At 46.5% G+C, this 16,394-nt stretch overlaps 2 protein-coding genes across 3 annotated transcripts; both read left to right on the plus strand.

The window, feature by feature from the left end:
• The first annotated feature begins 3,436 nt into the window (after positions 1-3,436).
• On the plus strand, positions 3,437-7,556 carry LOC108932549 (tubulin alpha-1A chain). Its single transcript, XM_018749008.2, has 4 exons — positions 3,437-3,504; positions 5,787-6,009; positions 6,114-6,262; positions 6,394-7,556. Exons 1-4 carry the CDS (start codon positions 3,502-3,504, stop codon positions 7,372-7,374), a joined length of 1,356 nt encoding a protein of 451 aa, XP_018604524.1. The 5' UTR covers positions 3,437-3,501; the 3' UTR covers positions 7,375-7,556.
• LOC108932551 (tubulin alpha-1C chain) lies at positions 3,440-15,940 on the plus strand. Of its 2 annotated transcripts, none has more exons than XM_029246437.1 (4): positions 3,440-3,504; positions 14,260-14,482; positions 14,574-14,722; positions 14,854-15,940. In XM_029246437.1, the coding sequence occupies exons 1-4, from the start codon at positions 3,502-3,504 to the stop codon at positions 15,826-15,828; spliced, it is 1,350 nt and encodes a 449-aa protein (XP_029102270.1). In that variant the 5' UTR covers positions 3,440-3,501; the 3' UTR covers positions 15,829-15,940. The 2 variants fall into 2 exon arrangements, with proteins under 2 accessions (XP_029102270.1, XP_029102269.1); XM_029246436.1 differs by lacking the exon at positions 3,440-3,504 and adding an exon at positions 11,582-11,697.
• Positions 15,941-16,394: the final 454 nt, after the last annotated feature.

Below are 16,394 nucleotides of genomic sequence, written 5' to 3' on the forward strand. Positions count from 1 at the left end.
AGCTTGTTAATGAGCTTTGAAGGTATCATTGTGTTGAATGCTGAGCTGTAATCAATAAACAGCATTCAAACATAGTCATCCTTGTTTTCCAGGCGGGTGAGGGCAGTATGTATTGTTGTGCTGATAGCGTCCTCTATGGATCTGTTCTGTCTGTATGCGAACTGGAGAGGGTTCAGAGTGTCCGGAGTGATGGTCTGGATGTACCTCATGACTATTCTCTCAAAGCATTTCATCACTATTGGAGTCGGTGCAACGGGTCGGTAGTCATTGAGGCAGGATGCTTTGTTGTTTTTTGGCAGCGGCAGGGTAGTGGTCCTCTTTAAGCAGGTGGAAATTGAGGCTTGGTTGGGGGAGGCGTGGTGGCGCAGTGGGTTGGACCGGGTCCTGCTGTCCGGTGGGTCTGGGGCTCAAGTCCTGCTTGGGGTGCCTTGTGATGGACTGGTGTCCTGTCCTGGGTGTGTCCCCTCCCCCTCCAGCCTTACGCCCTGAGTTGCCGGGTTAGGCTCCGGCTTCCTGCGACCCCGTATGGGACAAGTGGTTCAGAAAATGTATGTATGTAAATTGAGGCTTGTGCGACGGAAAGATTGAATATATCGGTAAAGACATCAGCTAGCACCGAGGAGAAGGTTCTAAGTACGCGTCCAGGGATAACCATGAGAAAACATAACAAAATTAAGGCAGATCGGTAAGCAGGTGGATGCTCCAAGGTCACGCCCAATCTCAGTCGGCTGCAGTCCATCCTTGCCGTGAAGCGCGAACGGGCGGCCAGGAGCTCCGGCAATTTAAGCGCACACCGTCTGGTAACTAGACGCTAATTGGTTGCCCCGCCTGGCTTGTCCGGGATGGCGGAGAGGGGGAGCGCGCGTGCCACGCAGTCGTTGTGTTATTCTATTGTTGCTACAAGTGTTTATAATCTTCGAAATGCGGTCTGTTTCTACAGATAACCCTTTAAATGTTTCGTGAGAACTAATAACTCTTCCGTTTTCGGAGATCTAGGTGTGATTTGTCTGCAGACGGTAGTCTTTATCCAATAAGAAAGAGCAATCAAAGATGTGGGCGGGTCTTCCGGGATTTAGCCAATAGTCACATGGAAAACGTTGACACGCGGCAGTCATGGTAACAGTTGCACATATTTATAAACTTTAAACCCATAACATGTGGTTTTAAGACGTCTATTATTGTTTTTCTTCTCTCGGTTTTGAAGCGCGATCACCAGATGGTAAGCTATTAGGTACTAAAATGGTTGCACTGTGCCTTCAGGTTACCAACTCCTGGAGCTACGAATTTTGCAGGAGAATTTTATATTTATTTAATTCTCCATTTTCAAAAAATCCGCTGCGGAGCACCTTTCCGTGTCCAGTCGTTAGCTGAAAGTAAAACGACTCAAGAGTTGGGCCGATTAATTCAGCACCCTTCTTCCAGTGTGCACATATTAGAATAAATGTATGTACCGCAGTCAGGAATACATATTGATTTGTAAAGACTGTCGTTTGCAATAATATAAGTTTTTTTTAGTTGTCTTGCAGTGTATTTTTATCCCAGACTTACACAGAAGCTAGCAAGTAAATATAGATATATCTCTGCACTTATTTGGCAGATGCTTTTCTACAAAGTGTCTTCCAATGAACTCTCTGTAGTGTTATCAGCCCACACACCTTATTGACCAAGGTCTTTTACACTGCTAGATACACTACTTACACTCATCACTTAGGCACTTATTGATTACACAGATAAAGCCAGATCCTGACTGATGTTGCACATGTTGTTTCAAGTTAATAAAAGATGATAAAATTCTTCTGATTGATCAGTGTCCCATCCACCATGTTCTCTGACTTGTACCAAATGTTTTCAGGGCAGGCATTTTGAATACAGTAGCCTGCACAGGGCAAATCGTTGATGAAAACAGAATAATAAAGATTTGGCAGCAAATTATTCAATCCCGTGAATAAATCAATGGCCATCTGAATTATCGGGCCTTGGAAATTACAAAATAAGAGTTCGGAATTCTTCCGATTCCAGTTTTGATAAGTTGAGGACAAGCTTTACCTCTCAGTATGCTGCTACTTCAATGTGCATTAAATTCTGCTAATGTGGGGTATAATGTACATGTGTAAAGCTGTGAACAATTGCATTATGTCTTATTTTTTTTCTTTTTGTTGAAATGCTCAGAGGTACATTTTAATTGCTGCAAAAGTTAATGAAGTTCTCCCCTATTACTCCCCTGTGATTCAAAGCCTGTTTGTTGGAGGCCGGTAACAAGTTCAGAGTGATACTACCAATGAATGGAGTTGGGTAGGTTGTAGGAAATGCAACCTTGAGTATCTTGTGACACACAAAACACATGAACTTTTCATTGGCTCCTGGTGATGAAAATTTTATGGTGCTTTTGTACAACACCCTTTGGTTTTGGTTTGCAAAGTCAGTGTCACCTTGGAGATCTTAATCAACCCCATAATATTTAGCTGAAGCTCAGTTAGCACTATTTTTGTGGGGGAGCAAAAACTACATTTCCACTTGGGTTGTACAGACCTGGATTCTGAAAAGAAAAACATAAAATTGTTAAGAGATGTGATCCATTGTTAGAACTACTTTAAAGGTGGCTCTGTAACACCGGGTGTGTGTGTGGGACAGACAAAGAGCATCTGCATGCTCATGAGACATGTTGCCATGGACAGTGGCGAGACTAGTTAGCTGTGCTCAAGTCAATGACTGGTACAGGTGAGGATTATAAATTTTACATAATCTTAAAATTATTGTATTGGATTTTTTGTTGGTTTGAATCTGGCTCAGTCTGCATGGAGTTGGCATGTTCTCTCTGATATTTGGGTGGGTTTCCTCCTGTTGCTCTGGTTTCTTCTATTCAAAAGCCATGCAGTGCATTTGAACTGATGATACTAAATTTCCTTTAATAGGGTGAGGGCATGTGTGGCCCATGTCCTGTCCAGGGTGTGTGTACCCCCCCCCCCACCCCCACCTTGTGGTTTGTGTGACTGAGTAATGTCTTGATGCCTTTCATTCTGCAGTGCTTCTTCATCCACCTGGGCCAGACTGGTGTGCAGATTGGCAATTCATGCTGGGAACTCTACTCCCTGGATCGCGGGATCCAGCCAGATGGGCAGATCAAGAACAAGATACAAGAACGTATCGTAAAAAGGAGGCCAGAGTCTGAATCAGAGAAAATGTTACAAATGAATAATGCAGATGGACGCAGGTGGGGTTCGTTGAGAGGAGGAGCCTCTCTGTAGTGCGTGCAGTTTGTCCAATAGGAAAGAAGACAAGTCGAACTCTGGGCGGGTCTTCCACGATTCCACCAATAGTTTCGCGGCAAATGTGAGCGACGCCGCAGTCATGGTAACAGTTTCTTATATAAAGAACGTGAGAAGGCGCCGCCGCAGGTTCTCTTACATCGACCTCATTGCTGTCGAGCTGTAAGACGGTCCGCAGAGGAGCAACGCGATCCCACCCCATCGCCTACAAAGCGACATCACCCCTGTTCACACAATGGTGAGCAGTTGTGTATCAAATGTCTCCTTTTCTCTCCAGCTGAACGAGTTACTTGCATTAGGGAGGCTAATTCGCTGTGCATCAATTATTATTATAATTATGTTGTAGGCTGATAAAGTTTCGGGCTTCATTTCTGTATTCATTAATTTTAATCTCCCCAGCGGTGTTTTTTTTGATGTTCGCTCACTTCCAGCGGTGAAGGTATCGATAATATGAAAGAACAAAGGGAGGGGAGCGGTTTGATGCCGCGCGACGAACGGCCCCGCTGGTGTAATAAAGTACATCGAGTGACAGTAGTAAGACGTTAAGCTACATTAATATTATCTGGATGGAGGATCGCAGCGATTACGACAGTGTCGAGGGCAGCAGTCTCGGACAACGTCGCTACTAAAAGGGTGTGTGTGTGTGTGTGTGTGGTCCTATTTCACCCCGATTCCTCACCCCAGTGGCCGAGAGCCTGTGTGTGTGGGCGCCGGTAACGTTGTAACAGACGATCGGCAACACTTGCGATGAGAGAAGAGGCTGTGACGAGCTGCGAACGCAGTCCAGACTCCGTGGCGTCGCAGAGACGTTAACAACTACCGTTACACACTGTGACTCTGGCTCAGCACCGACCTGAGCAACACGGGCGCTGCCGTAAGCATGAAGGCGCGCTTTGTCTGTGCCCAGCTGTACAAACATGTTTTGAATCAACAGGTTACGGTGTTTACTCCTATCAGAACGGAATCCTGTTGTCGCCATGAAGTCTTAACAATTACAGTATGGATGGTATTCAATGGAGTGCACAGTGGTGCAGCAGGTAGTGCAGGTGCCTCCCAGTCTTTGGGCTGTGTATGCAGATGCAGCAGGAGCCAGTCTGCAGTTGACACATTTCTGCTGTGTGTGGGCTTCCTCCTTCAGTCCAAAGCATTTCAGCTGGATGGATGACCTATAGTTGCCTGCAGTATGTTCATGTGTGGATTTTCCAGACTTTATTTGGAAATATTTTTAATAAAGTTTAAAAACCCTACAAATGACACAATGCAACCATATTGTCACTTAAGTATTTATATCTTAGATAATTAACTGATCTGTAACTAAACTCATATTTTTCAGTCCATAGTAAAAATGGGTGTTCAAGAAAGAAATGACATTAAGAACAAAACCTTGCAACTCTAAAACCTTTGTTGAAAGAAACAAATGTGGAGGCAAACAACCCAAAGTACATGAAGTCTTATCAATATAATTCAACACTCCACTACTGTACTCATGCATTACCTTAAAACAAATGTGGACACAACATTAAACATATTCAAAAAGGATATTAAATATGAAAACTTATAAGCACATATACTGCAACTGCCAGGAGGGTTTTATACACCTGTCAGATGAACTGACCCCCAGGGGCAAAATCATCAAGGACAGCTCAATAACCCTGAATGATCAGGTGCTACTAGGGTGGGGGATAACGGTCAAAACTACACAGTTGAGTTACACTATTATGACCACCGGCTAATAGCCAGAGTAATCATCGTGTGCAGCACAGACAGCAGCTAGACGGGCTGGGAGTGACTCAATAAGGTGCTGGTAGGTTGTCACGGGTATCTGGAGCCATGATGACTGCAGTGCACCCCACAGCTGCTGGAGGGTGCGTGGCGGAGGATCCATAGAGCGAACACGACGATCGAGGTGGTCCTACGGATGCTCAATTGGGTTCAAGTCCGGGGAATTAAGGGGCCAGGGAAGTACTTGGAAGTCTTGGTCGTGCTCTTCCAACCACTGTCGGACATTTCGGAAATACTGCCACCCTTGGCCCGAAAGCCGATCATCATCCCTTTTTGCAACACTGATAAATCGCCCCTTTTACCCACGACAGCAACGAGTGATATGCGGGCAGATGGCCTATCGCACACCTTATATACCCACCAAGCCAGCTCATGACACGTGACGTACTTCATGGGCTACGTGCTGCCAACATGAAATGCAGGAGGTGGTCGTCATAATGTGACTTGACTGCAGTCCATCCACTGACTGACTGCTGGTGACTGACCCAGCCTTCTGCATTTCTTCCTTTCGGTCATTGTTGAAAAGTCCAGTCCATTGGCACTCTTGTCTGGAGTGTATTGTGCTTCCAGGATAGGTTCAGAACCCCCATTATACTCTACTGAAAGTGGTTTTCTCATTCAAATTACTTTAGTTTTAAACAATAGAATACAGTAGTTCCCATTGTATCATGTCCTTATTACCTAGGATCTGTTTTCAATGCCATTTCCCTGTATTAATGTCTTGATCCCTTTCCACAGCGTGAGTGCATCTCCATCCACGTGGGTCAGGCTGGTGTGCAGATCGGCAATGCATGCTGGGAGCTCTACTGCCTGGAACACGGGATCCAGCCAGATGGGCAGATGCCCAGTGACAAGACCATTGGAGGAGGCGATGACTCCTTCAACACCTTCTTCAGTGAGACTGGAGCTGGAAAGCATGTCCCAAGGGCTGTCTTTGTAGATCTGGAGCCCACAGTCATAGGTGAGTTGTTAGTGTTTCCTGTGTACAGGAGTGGCAGGACTGTCAGCGTTGCTGTTCTCTCAGCTCCTGTGCTCTTTGACCAAGTCCATGGGTTCTGTACCCAGATGAGGTTCGCACTGGGACCTACCGGCAGCTTTTCCACCCTGAGCAGCTGATCACTGGTAAAGAAGATGCTGCCAACAACTACGCCCGTGGGCACTACACCATTGGCAAGGAGATCATCGACCTGGTGCTGGACAGGATCCGCAAGCTGGTAAGAATTAAGCATCGGCATAACGTCTACATGTAGTGAGAGCATCTAGTTGGTATACAGAATAATCCAACTTGTGTTTATTCAGGTGTTGTACTTGTTGACTGGCTTTTGTGTTCACTTTGTCTCACTAGGCTGACCAGTGCACAGGTCTGCAGGGCTTCCTGGTGTTCCACAGCTTTGGAGGTGGTACCGGTTCCGGTTTCACCTCCTTGCTGATGGAGCGGCTGTCCGTTGACTACGGCAAGAAGTCCAAGCTGGAGTTCTCCATCTACCCGGCTCCTCAGGTGTCCACAGCAGTGGTGGAGCCCTACAACTCTATCTTGACCACGCACACCACCTTGGAGCACTCCGATTGTGCCTTCATGGTTGACAATGAGGCCATTTATGACATCTGCCGTAGAAACCTTGATATCGAGCGCCCCACGTACACCAACCTCAACAGGCTCATCGGCCAAATTGTATCCTCCATCACAGCCTCCCTTCGGTTTGATGGTGCCCTCAATGTTGATCTGACGGAATTCCAGACCAACTTGGTGCCCTACCCTCGTATCCACTTCCCCCTAGCTACTTATGCCCCAGTTATCTCTGCAGAGAAGGCTTACCATGAGCAGCTTTCTGTGGCTGAGATCACCAATGCGTGCTTTGAGCCGGCCAATCAGATGGTGAAATGTGACCCTCGTCACGGCAAGTACATGGCGTGCTGCCTGCTGTACCGCGGTGACGTGGTGCCCAAAGATGTGAACGCTGCCATAGCCACCATCAAGACGAAGCGCACCATCCAGTTTGTGGACTGGTGTCCCACTGGTTTCAAGGTTGGCATTAACTACCAGCCCCCTACTGTGGTTCCAGGTGGAGACCTGGCCAAGGTTCAGAGGGCTGTGTGCATGCTGAGCAACACGACCGCCATCGCAGAGGCCTGGGCTCGCCTGGACCACAAGTTTGATCTGATGTATGCCAAGCGAGCCTTTGTGCACTGGTATGTGGGTGAGGGTATGGAGGAGGGTGAGTTCTCTGAGGCCAGAGAAGACATGGCTGCCCTGGAGAAGGATTATGAAGAAGTGGGTGTTGACTCCATTGAGGGTGAAGGAGAGGAAGAGGGAGAGGAGTACTAAAAGTGTGATACTGCTGTTGATAGAAGTTCTGCTGTCCCATAACTATTAAATTTAAGTCAATATTGTGGTATATAGTTGGTAGGAGCTTTGTCACACTGTGACTAACTCTAAAATATTGTAAGCAGAACTCACATTCTGTTCAGGGAAATATGAAATAAATAATAGATGGTACAAGTTTCTGTCTTTGTGGAGAATGTTTGATTGAGGTTTTCCTCTGCTCATCACTTATAATGGCTCAGTTCATACAGTGCTGTGAAGAAGTATTTGCCCCTGCCCCGATTTTAAATTTTTTTGCCTTATTTGTCACAGTTAAATGATTGAGATCATCAAACAAATTTTAATATTCCACAAAGATAACCCGAGTAAATACAAAATGCAGTTTTTAAATGATTTCATTTATTCAGGGAAAAAAGCTGTCCAAACCTATCTGGCCCTATGTGAAAAAGTAATCCCCCCCCCCCCCCCCTTGTTAAATTACGAATGAACTGTGATTAACCACATTTTTTGGGAAGCTCCGAGTTAAATTTCACTTGCCGCACCCAGGCCTGATTACTGCCAGACCTGTTGAATCAAGAAATCACTTAAACAGAACCTGTCTGACAAAGTTAAGCACATCTCAAAAAGCAACACATCATGCCGTGATCTAAAGAAATTCAAGAACAGATGAGAAACAAAGTAATTGACATGTATCAGTCTGGAAAGGGTTACAAAGCCATTTGTAAGGCTTTGGAACTCCCATGGTGAGAGCCATTATCCACGAATGGAGAAAATTTGGAACAGTGGTGAATCTTCCCAGGAGTGGCCGGCCTACCAAAATTATTCCAAGAGCACAACGACGACTCATCCAGGAGCTCATAAAAGAACCCAGAACAACATCTAAAGAACTGCAGGCCTCACTTGCCTCAGTTAAAGTTAGTGTTCATGATTCAACAATAAGAAAGAGACTGGGCAAAAATGGCATCCATGGGAGAGTTCCAAGGTGAAAGCCACCGCTGAACAAAAAGAACACAAAGGCTTGTCTCACATTTGCCAAAAAAACATCTTGCTTATCTCTAAGACTTCTGGACAAATATTCTGTGGACTGATGAGACAAAAGTTGAACTTTTTGGAAGGTGTGTGTCCCGTTACATCTGGCGTAAAACTAACACACACACACATTGTCAGAACCGCTTGTCCCATACGGGGTCACGGGGAACCGGAGCCTACCCGGTAACACAGGGCGTAAGGCCAGAGGGGGAGGGGACACACCCAGGACGGGACGCCAGTCCGTCGCAAGGCACCCCAAGCGGGACTCGAACCCCAGACCCACCGGACAGCAGGACTGAGGTCCAACCCACTGCGCCACCGCACCCCTCAAAACTAACACAGCATTTCATAAAAAGAACATTATACCAACAGTCAAACATGATGGTGGTAGTGTGATGGTCTGGGGCTGCTTTGCAGCTTCAGGACCTGGACGACTTGCCATAACTGATGGAACCATGAATTCTGTGCTCTACCAGAAAATCCTCAAGGAGAATGTCCGGCCATCAGTTTGTGACCTCAAGCTCAAGCGCACTTGGGTTATGCAGCAGGACAATGATCCGAAACACACCAGCAAGTCCACCTCTGAATGGCTCAAAAAAAAAAACAAAATGAAGGTTTTGGAGTGGCCTAGTCAAAGTACGGGCTTAAATCTGTTTGAGATGCTGTAGCATGACCTTAAACAGGCTGTTCATGCTCGAAAACCCTCCAATGTGGCAGAATTAAAACAATTTTGCAAAGAAGAGTGGGCCAAAATTCCTCCACAGCGATGTGAAAGACTCATTGCCAGTTATTGCCGCCAAGGGTGGCATAACCACACACACACACACACACACACACACACACACACACACACACACTTTCGGAACCGCTCGTCCCATACGGGGTCACGGGGAACCGGAGCCTACCCGGCAACACAGGACATAAGGCCAGAGGGGGAAGGGACACACCCAGAACGGGATGCCAGTCCGTCGCAAGGCACCCCAAGTGGGACTCGAACCCCAGACCCACTGAAGAGCAGGACCCGGTCCAACCCACTGCGGGGGGGGGGGCATAACCAGTTATAAGGTTTAGGGGGCAATTACTTTTTCACATAGGGCCAGGTAGGTTTGGACAGCTTTTTTCCCTTAATAAATGAAATCATGATTTAAAAACTGCATTTTGTATTTACTTGGGTTATCTTTGTGTAATATTAAAATTTGTTTGATGATCTCAATCATTTAACTGTGACAAATATGCACAAATAAAAAAATAAGGAAGGGGGGCAAATACTTTTTCACGGCACTGTAATATTTTGATGAAAAAAATCAGGTAATGTGGGTGTATTGTTATTACTTTTCTTTAGCGTAGTCTTTAATTTTTAATTCAGTTAACATACACACGTCTACAGCCGCTTATCCTAGGTGGGAGCCTAACCTGCTGGCGCATCGCGCAGGGCCTTGAGGGAGGGGACACACCCGGGATGGGACACTGGAATGCCGCAGGGCACCATAAACAAGACTTTAAACCCAGACCCACCCTAGCCAAACCTGCTGTGCCCCCCCCCCGTTAATGTAACATAATGTAATTTAGTCTTCAATGATGTAGTACTATTCATACAGCTTATTTTTGATAAAGGTGCTCAATGTCTCCAATAAAAAAACTTAATGTTTAAAAAGGTAAAAGCAGCATTCTCACAGTGTCTGGGCTGTTCAGGTGCAGCTCCAAATCTTGATCCGACTGCATAGATTTTGCATGTTTTCACCCTGTTCATATGGCTTTTCTCTGGGTGCTCTGGTTTCCTCCCACAGTCCAAAGACATGTTTCAGGATAATTGGTGACTCTAAATTTCCCATACTGCGGTACTGTACGAGTGAATGAGTGTATGTGTGACTACGGTGTGATAGAATGGCAACCCATTCAGGGTGTATCCGGACCTGCCTAGTGCCTTTTTCTTCAGGGATAGGTAGCAGACCACCACAACTCTGCCTTGGATACGTGGTAAACGAAAGTGAGACAGTGAGTAAATGGTTAAAGTATAAGCATGCCTTGCTGAAAAGTGCAATGAAGTAAAAAATGAAGCCTCTAAAAGTTAATAGCATTATTCCACATACTAAAATGAACATAAGAAGGTACTCCTGAATATACAGTATACGGCTATATGAACGTGTGCTGTGTTTAAGGGCGAAGACACTTATTTTCTCCTGTAAGCAACTACGGAAACCATTTTGGCTGCTGAATATATCCTTAGTTGTTTTTGTAGGCTGATGAGTGAACCCTCATATTGCAGTGGCACCACCTTCAGGCATTCCATGAAATGAGACTTTTTGAAACTCTGAGGCATTTCTTCAGCTGTTACCGGTTTGTTCGCGGAGACTAGAGGCCAAAATTAAATGTGTCTGCTGGATTTCTGGGCTCATTCTCCTCGACGGTCTGGTAGAGTTGCTGCTCCTCTATTGACACGAGTCAGCTGAGGTGGTTTGGTCATGTCGTCAGGACACCCCCGATCGGTTCCCACTGGAGATATACAGGACACGTGTTGCTAGGAGGAGAATGCATGGCAGACCCAGGGTACGACGGGCAGTTTATGTCTCTTGGCTGCCCTGGAAACGCCTGGGGAACCTCGAGGAGGAGCCGCGACCCTTGCTGGAGAAAAGAAGGTCGGGGCGCGGCCGCTCAACCTGGACAATGACGCAAACCAGGACAAGTGGAAAGAGACTGAGCTATTTTTCCAACACTCGAAAGTAGAGCTAATTCTAGTCCACATCAACAATGAATATAGTAATCTTATGCAGAGAATAAAGTGGGCCGTGGAGAGATTGTGATATGATAGAAACATTCCTAGCTTGACCATTTATATTTGGTTTGCTGCCTTATCTAGGCACGCTCAGAAGAATGTTTAAGATATAACATCGATAATATTTCCGTGAGGTAATACAAAGGACATACATTATGTGGAAATGCTGATTTTACACGACAGTCTTTGTTCGAGTTAAGGCCTACGCGGTATTGCGCAACCATCCGTTTTCGGTTCACGCCAACTTTGACAGGAAGTGAACAACGTCTTTAAAAGTTTAAAAGAACCAATAGGAAACGTGCATTCTTTAATATTATTGGTCGGCGGAGAAATGAGGGGCGCGTCAAGTCTTTAATCCCACCCCTTATTGACTGAAGGTCTGAAGAGGTATAAATTGCCCCACCCAGGGAAAGAGGGGATGCGCTTCTCACCATAGACACTTAAACGTCTTTGTGTGAGAGTTGGTAGTTGAAATTACGAAATAAATTTAAGAAAGAGATTTTGATCAGCGCAGCTAAATCATGGTAAGTGCGGTTCTTTACGAACGTCGTTTAAAGGTTTATTTGTGTGACGTGTAAGGGAAGTCCTCTTTTAATGCGTTATTAATTTGTGCCGTAAACGATCGTTTTTCAGTGGATCTGTCTCTAATCGGCCGAACCAGTTGCTGTGTACTTAATTTTTGAGTAGCTTTACCAACTTTTTCGTGTTCGTCCATCGTCGTCGGTTTCCCTTTGTCTTTCCCTCCTCCTCAGCTCCTCGTTACTCAGAGCCGCTTCCCTAGGGCTAAAAATGCTGAGCTCATTAGCTTCTAATCGAAGCTTCACGGTGGACGAGGGCGGCGATGAGAATCGCTCGTAAATACTTCTAACGGTGAAGTCACCGTTTCTTTATCAAGCACGACACTTGGCGTTTTTTTTTTTTTTTCTTTTGTGCCAGGTTACGTATAGTGAGTGACATCGCGAAGCGCCCGTTTCTCTGGGGCGGAAATCATCATCACCATATTGCGCTATAACGAGTCACAGCTCACTTTTGGCATACATTTCCCGGAGGTGTGGTGATAACTTCACTCCAGAGCGTTACTTATATCGAGGGGTGGGGTTCCCCCCCGTTCCCCCCCCCCCCAACTACCGCCGCCCTCCCGTGGCGTGTTCTTGGCCTAGGCAAGAACTATCGATGTGCCTTCGGGTCCCTCGAGTGCGTGTTTGACACGCGAGTTTAAACATGAGCTCGTTCGGTTCACGCGGGTTTGTGGATCGGACACGTTGGAGAAGCGCTCGGGTGACGTGGAGCCCGTGAGCTGCGGTGCGACACCGACACCTCTTTGTTACTAGAGACGCGAACTGCTGACGATCCGCATCGATCGTGTTTCACCATTTGTTGGCGCTTCAGTCCGGCTTCGCCTCCTGTTGTAGGGAAATGGAGTCGCTGTCTCTGCCCTGCCTGTACTTGTCAGGGCTGCGATGATGGGGAAACATGGGCGGCAACGGGTATAAACATACAGGACTGCAGTGAAAGGCTCAACTTGCTATTGATGCGGAACAAAATTGGGATAAGATGATGGACACTCAGTTTTATATAAAAAAAAAACTCTCCCCTGCTCAGGTACCTCCAGCACTACTATATAAGACTTGCCGTTCCCCTTTTGACTAGAAAAAGGGGATCCGGAGTCCTGACTCTTTCAGTGTTGTCTTTATGCTCACCCACGTGCTTTCACTATGCACGGTACACCAACTTTACACAATTTCTTTCACGTGCCTCGAGTGCCACAAAATTGCTCAGACCAAGTTTCTGGAACTTTCCGTGCATGACCTTGCAGATCAGAGCTCGCCTCCTGCCAGCCTCTTGCACTGCTGTCCTTATGACTCCACAATAACCTGTGTAATGCCACAAAGGGATTCGGGAAGATTGTAAACACAAAGGAGCCTTTTAGCTTTCTGCAGCGCTTTATCCTTGTGAATCAGGGTATTGTTACCCATTGACCAATGGCAGCATCTCTTCACCATGTCCTTCTCCTTCAAATGGAAACATTTGAATAGTCAAAGTAAGATTGACAATGGATGGCAGGGAAACGCTTTTGGAAAGTATCCAATGCTGATAAAGCGGACTTGTCTATTGGCCCTTTAAATGCACTGGAACACCATAAAGGTGCAAGGCCGTGCTGCCCACATGGGTTCTGCAGCACAATGGTAAGCAGCTGGCTTTCGATTCCAGTTGAAAAGGGGATTACCTCTGAAAAGTGTAACTGGCAGTTTTAATTGAGAGCACATTGCTGTGCCATTACTCATACTGGCAGATTGGCCTCATGTCTGGGGAAGGGCGTCTACCTTTAGCTGGGACTGACAAGTCTTCACCGGCAATAAATCAAGGTTTCGACTTGACTGTTCTGGTTGTCATCTCTGTAATAGTCCATTTAAATGGTGTGTTCTCTGAATGAATGGATTAGAGGAGGAGGGGAACATTTATGGCTAGGTCAGAGTCTCACTGACTAAGCTTGGTGGGTGGGGGGCCTCCTGATACCTCCATATCACAGCTATGAACTGTGGCCCTCAATGATATGTAGGTGTTTTAAAAGCAGTGGTCATGTGTTTGACCTTAGCGTCTTGAGGAAGGGAAGACTCGGACTGCGTCGCAGCTAAAAATGTTCTCAAGTGAGGTGTGGTTTTTGATAAACTTAACTACTGATTCTCCTGCCAATCTTGACAGAATTAACAAAGGCAGTGAAAGCTTGACATGGGAATTACAGCCTTTGTCTTTAACTGATTATTAATTTTTAACATTTAAAAGTAGTGCAATTAAAACGCAGTATTAGAAATATTGTGGAAAATCCAATACTAAACATGAATCACTACATTGTTTTACACAATGTTGGGAGTGAGGTGGATGACCTTAACTTTAGCATATAGTAACTTGTAGTGTTGCTTGAATACTGGATTGATTGCTTGTTGGAGTAAGTACACAACCTAAACTGGGCCCAGTATGTAGAACACTTCAGCCCTGTTATTGCTTGCAGAAGCGATGACCTTCAGACATTGCAAGTTGCATAAAGAGGTAAACACAATGACAGCAACTGCTTAATCTGTCCACAGCGTGAGTGCATCTCCATCCACGTGGGTCAGGCTGGTGTGCAGATCGGCAATGCATGCTGGGAGCTCTACTGTCTGGAACATGGGATCCAGCCAGATGGGCAGATGCCCAGTGACAAGACCATTGGAGGAGGCGACGACTCCTTCAACACCTTCTTCAGTGAGACTGGAGCTGGAAAGCACGTCCCAAGGGCTGTCTTTGTAGATCTGGAGCCCACAGTCATAGGTGAGTCGTCAGTGTTTCCTGTGTACAGGAGTGGCAGGACTGTCAGTGTTGAGCTGTGCTCTTTGACCAAGTCCATGGGTTCTGTACCCAGATGAGGTTCGCACTGGGACCTACCGGCAGCTTTTCCACCCTGAGCAGCTGATCACTGGTAAAGAAGATGCTGCCAACAACTACGCCCGTGGGCACTACACCATTGGCAAGGAGATCATCGACCTGGTGCTGGACAGGATCCGCAAGCTGGTAAGAATTAAGCATCGGCATAACGTCTACATGTAGTGAGAGCATCTAGTTGGTATACAGAATAATCCAACTTGTGTTTATTCAGGTGTTGTACTTGTTGACTGGCTTTTGTGTTCACTTTGTCTCACTAGGCTGACCAGTGCACAGGTCTGCAGGGCTTCCTGGTGTTCCACAGCTTTGGAGGTGGTACCGGTTCCGGTTTCACCTCCTTGCTGATGGAGCGGCTGTCCGTTGACTACGGCAAGAAGTCCAAGCTGGAGTTCTCCATCTACCCGGCTCCTCAGGTGTCCACAGCAGTGGTGGAGCCCTACAACTCTATCTTGACCACGCACACCACCTTGGAGCACTCCGATTGTGCCTTCATGGTTGACAATGAGGCCATTTATGACATCTGCCGTAGAAACCTTGATATCGAGCGCCCCACGTACACCAACCTCAACAGGCTTATCAGCCAAATTGTATCCTCCATCACAGCCTCGCTTCGGTTTGATGGTGCCCTCAATGTTGATCTGACGGAATTCCAGACCAACTTGGTGCCCTACCCTCGTATCCATTTCCCCCTAGCTACTTATGCCCCAGTTATCTCTGCAGAGAAGGCTTACCATGAGCAACTAACAGTGGCTGAGATCACCAATGCGTGCTTTGAGCCGGCCAATCAGATGGTGAAATGTGACCCTCGTCACGGCAAGTACATGGCATGCTGCCTGCTGTACCGCGGTGACGTGGTGCCCAAAGATGTGAACGCTGCCATAGCCACCATCAAGACGAAGCGCACCATCCAGTTTGTGGACTGGTGTCCCACTGGTTTCAAGGTTGGCATTAACTACCAGCCCCCTACTGTGGTTCCAGGTGGAGACCTGGCCAAGGTTCAGAGGGCTGTGTGCATGCTGAGCAACACGACCGCCATCGCAGAGGCCTGGGCTCGCCTGGACCACAAGTTTGATCTGATGTATGCCAAGCGAGCCTTTGTGCACTGGTATGTGGGTGAGGGTATGGAGGAGGGTGAGTTCTCTGAGGCCAGAGAAGACATGGCTGCCCTGGAGAAGGATTATGAAGAGGTGGGGGCTGACAGCATAGAAGGAGAAGAGGAAGGAGAAGAGTACTAATTGTGTAGATAACTGTCAGCTGGTCCTTATGTGCCTTCTAGCTGTCTTCAGTCAGACTTTATCAACATTGTTCTCTTATGAAATCTGGCCCTGAGTGCTTCTGTTCCATTAAATGTGAATTGCAATTTAAGTTTCTTCTGAATTTTTTTGTCTGTCAGTTCAAGAATTTTTACTAAAGTGTAAATTTGAACTTCTAGTTTACTACAGATTTGGAAATGATCTGTTCAGACATGATCTAATGGTGTGTTGCATGCCTTCCAGTCACACTAACTTTGGAGACTAAAAGTATAGTTGGGTATTGGGGAGGTTCTTGAACGCCTGCATTAAATAGGGACTCTACATGCATACACTAGAAGTATGACGAGCTCAGCCTTTGTTCTTGCTTTGCACAGTTCTGACAACCAAAGACATGGTTCTTTGCTTAATCTGTCAAGTATCAGCCAGGAGAGTGTTCCAATGTGTGAGCTGTACATTCCTGCCCTGCTCATGGTCTCAAAATGGGCGCTGGACTCAGTCACCCGTTGTACTCCTGAAAGTCAGCCTTACTTTAAGGATGTGCTCTCAGC

This window comes from Scleropages formosus, chromosome 19 (assembly GCF_900964775.1).
Source record: "Scleropages formosus chromosome 19, fSclFor1.1, whole genome shotgun sequence".
Taxonomy (NCBI): Eukaryota; Metazoa; Chordata; class Actinopteri; order Osteoglossiformes; family Osteoglossidae; genus Scleropages; species Scleropages formosus.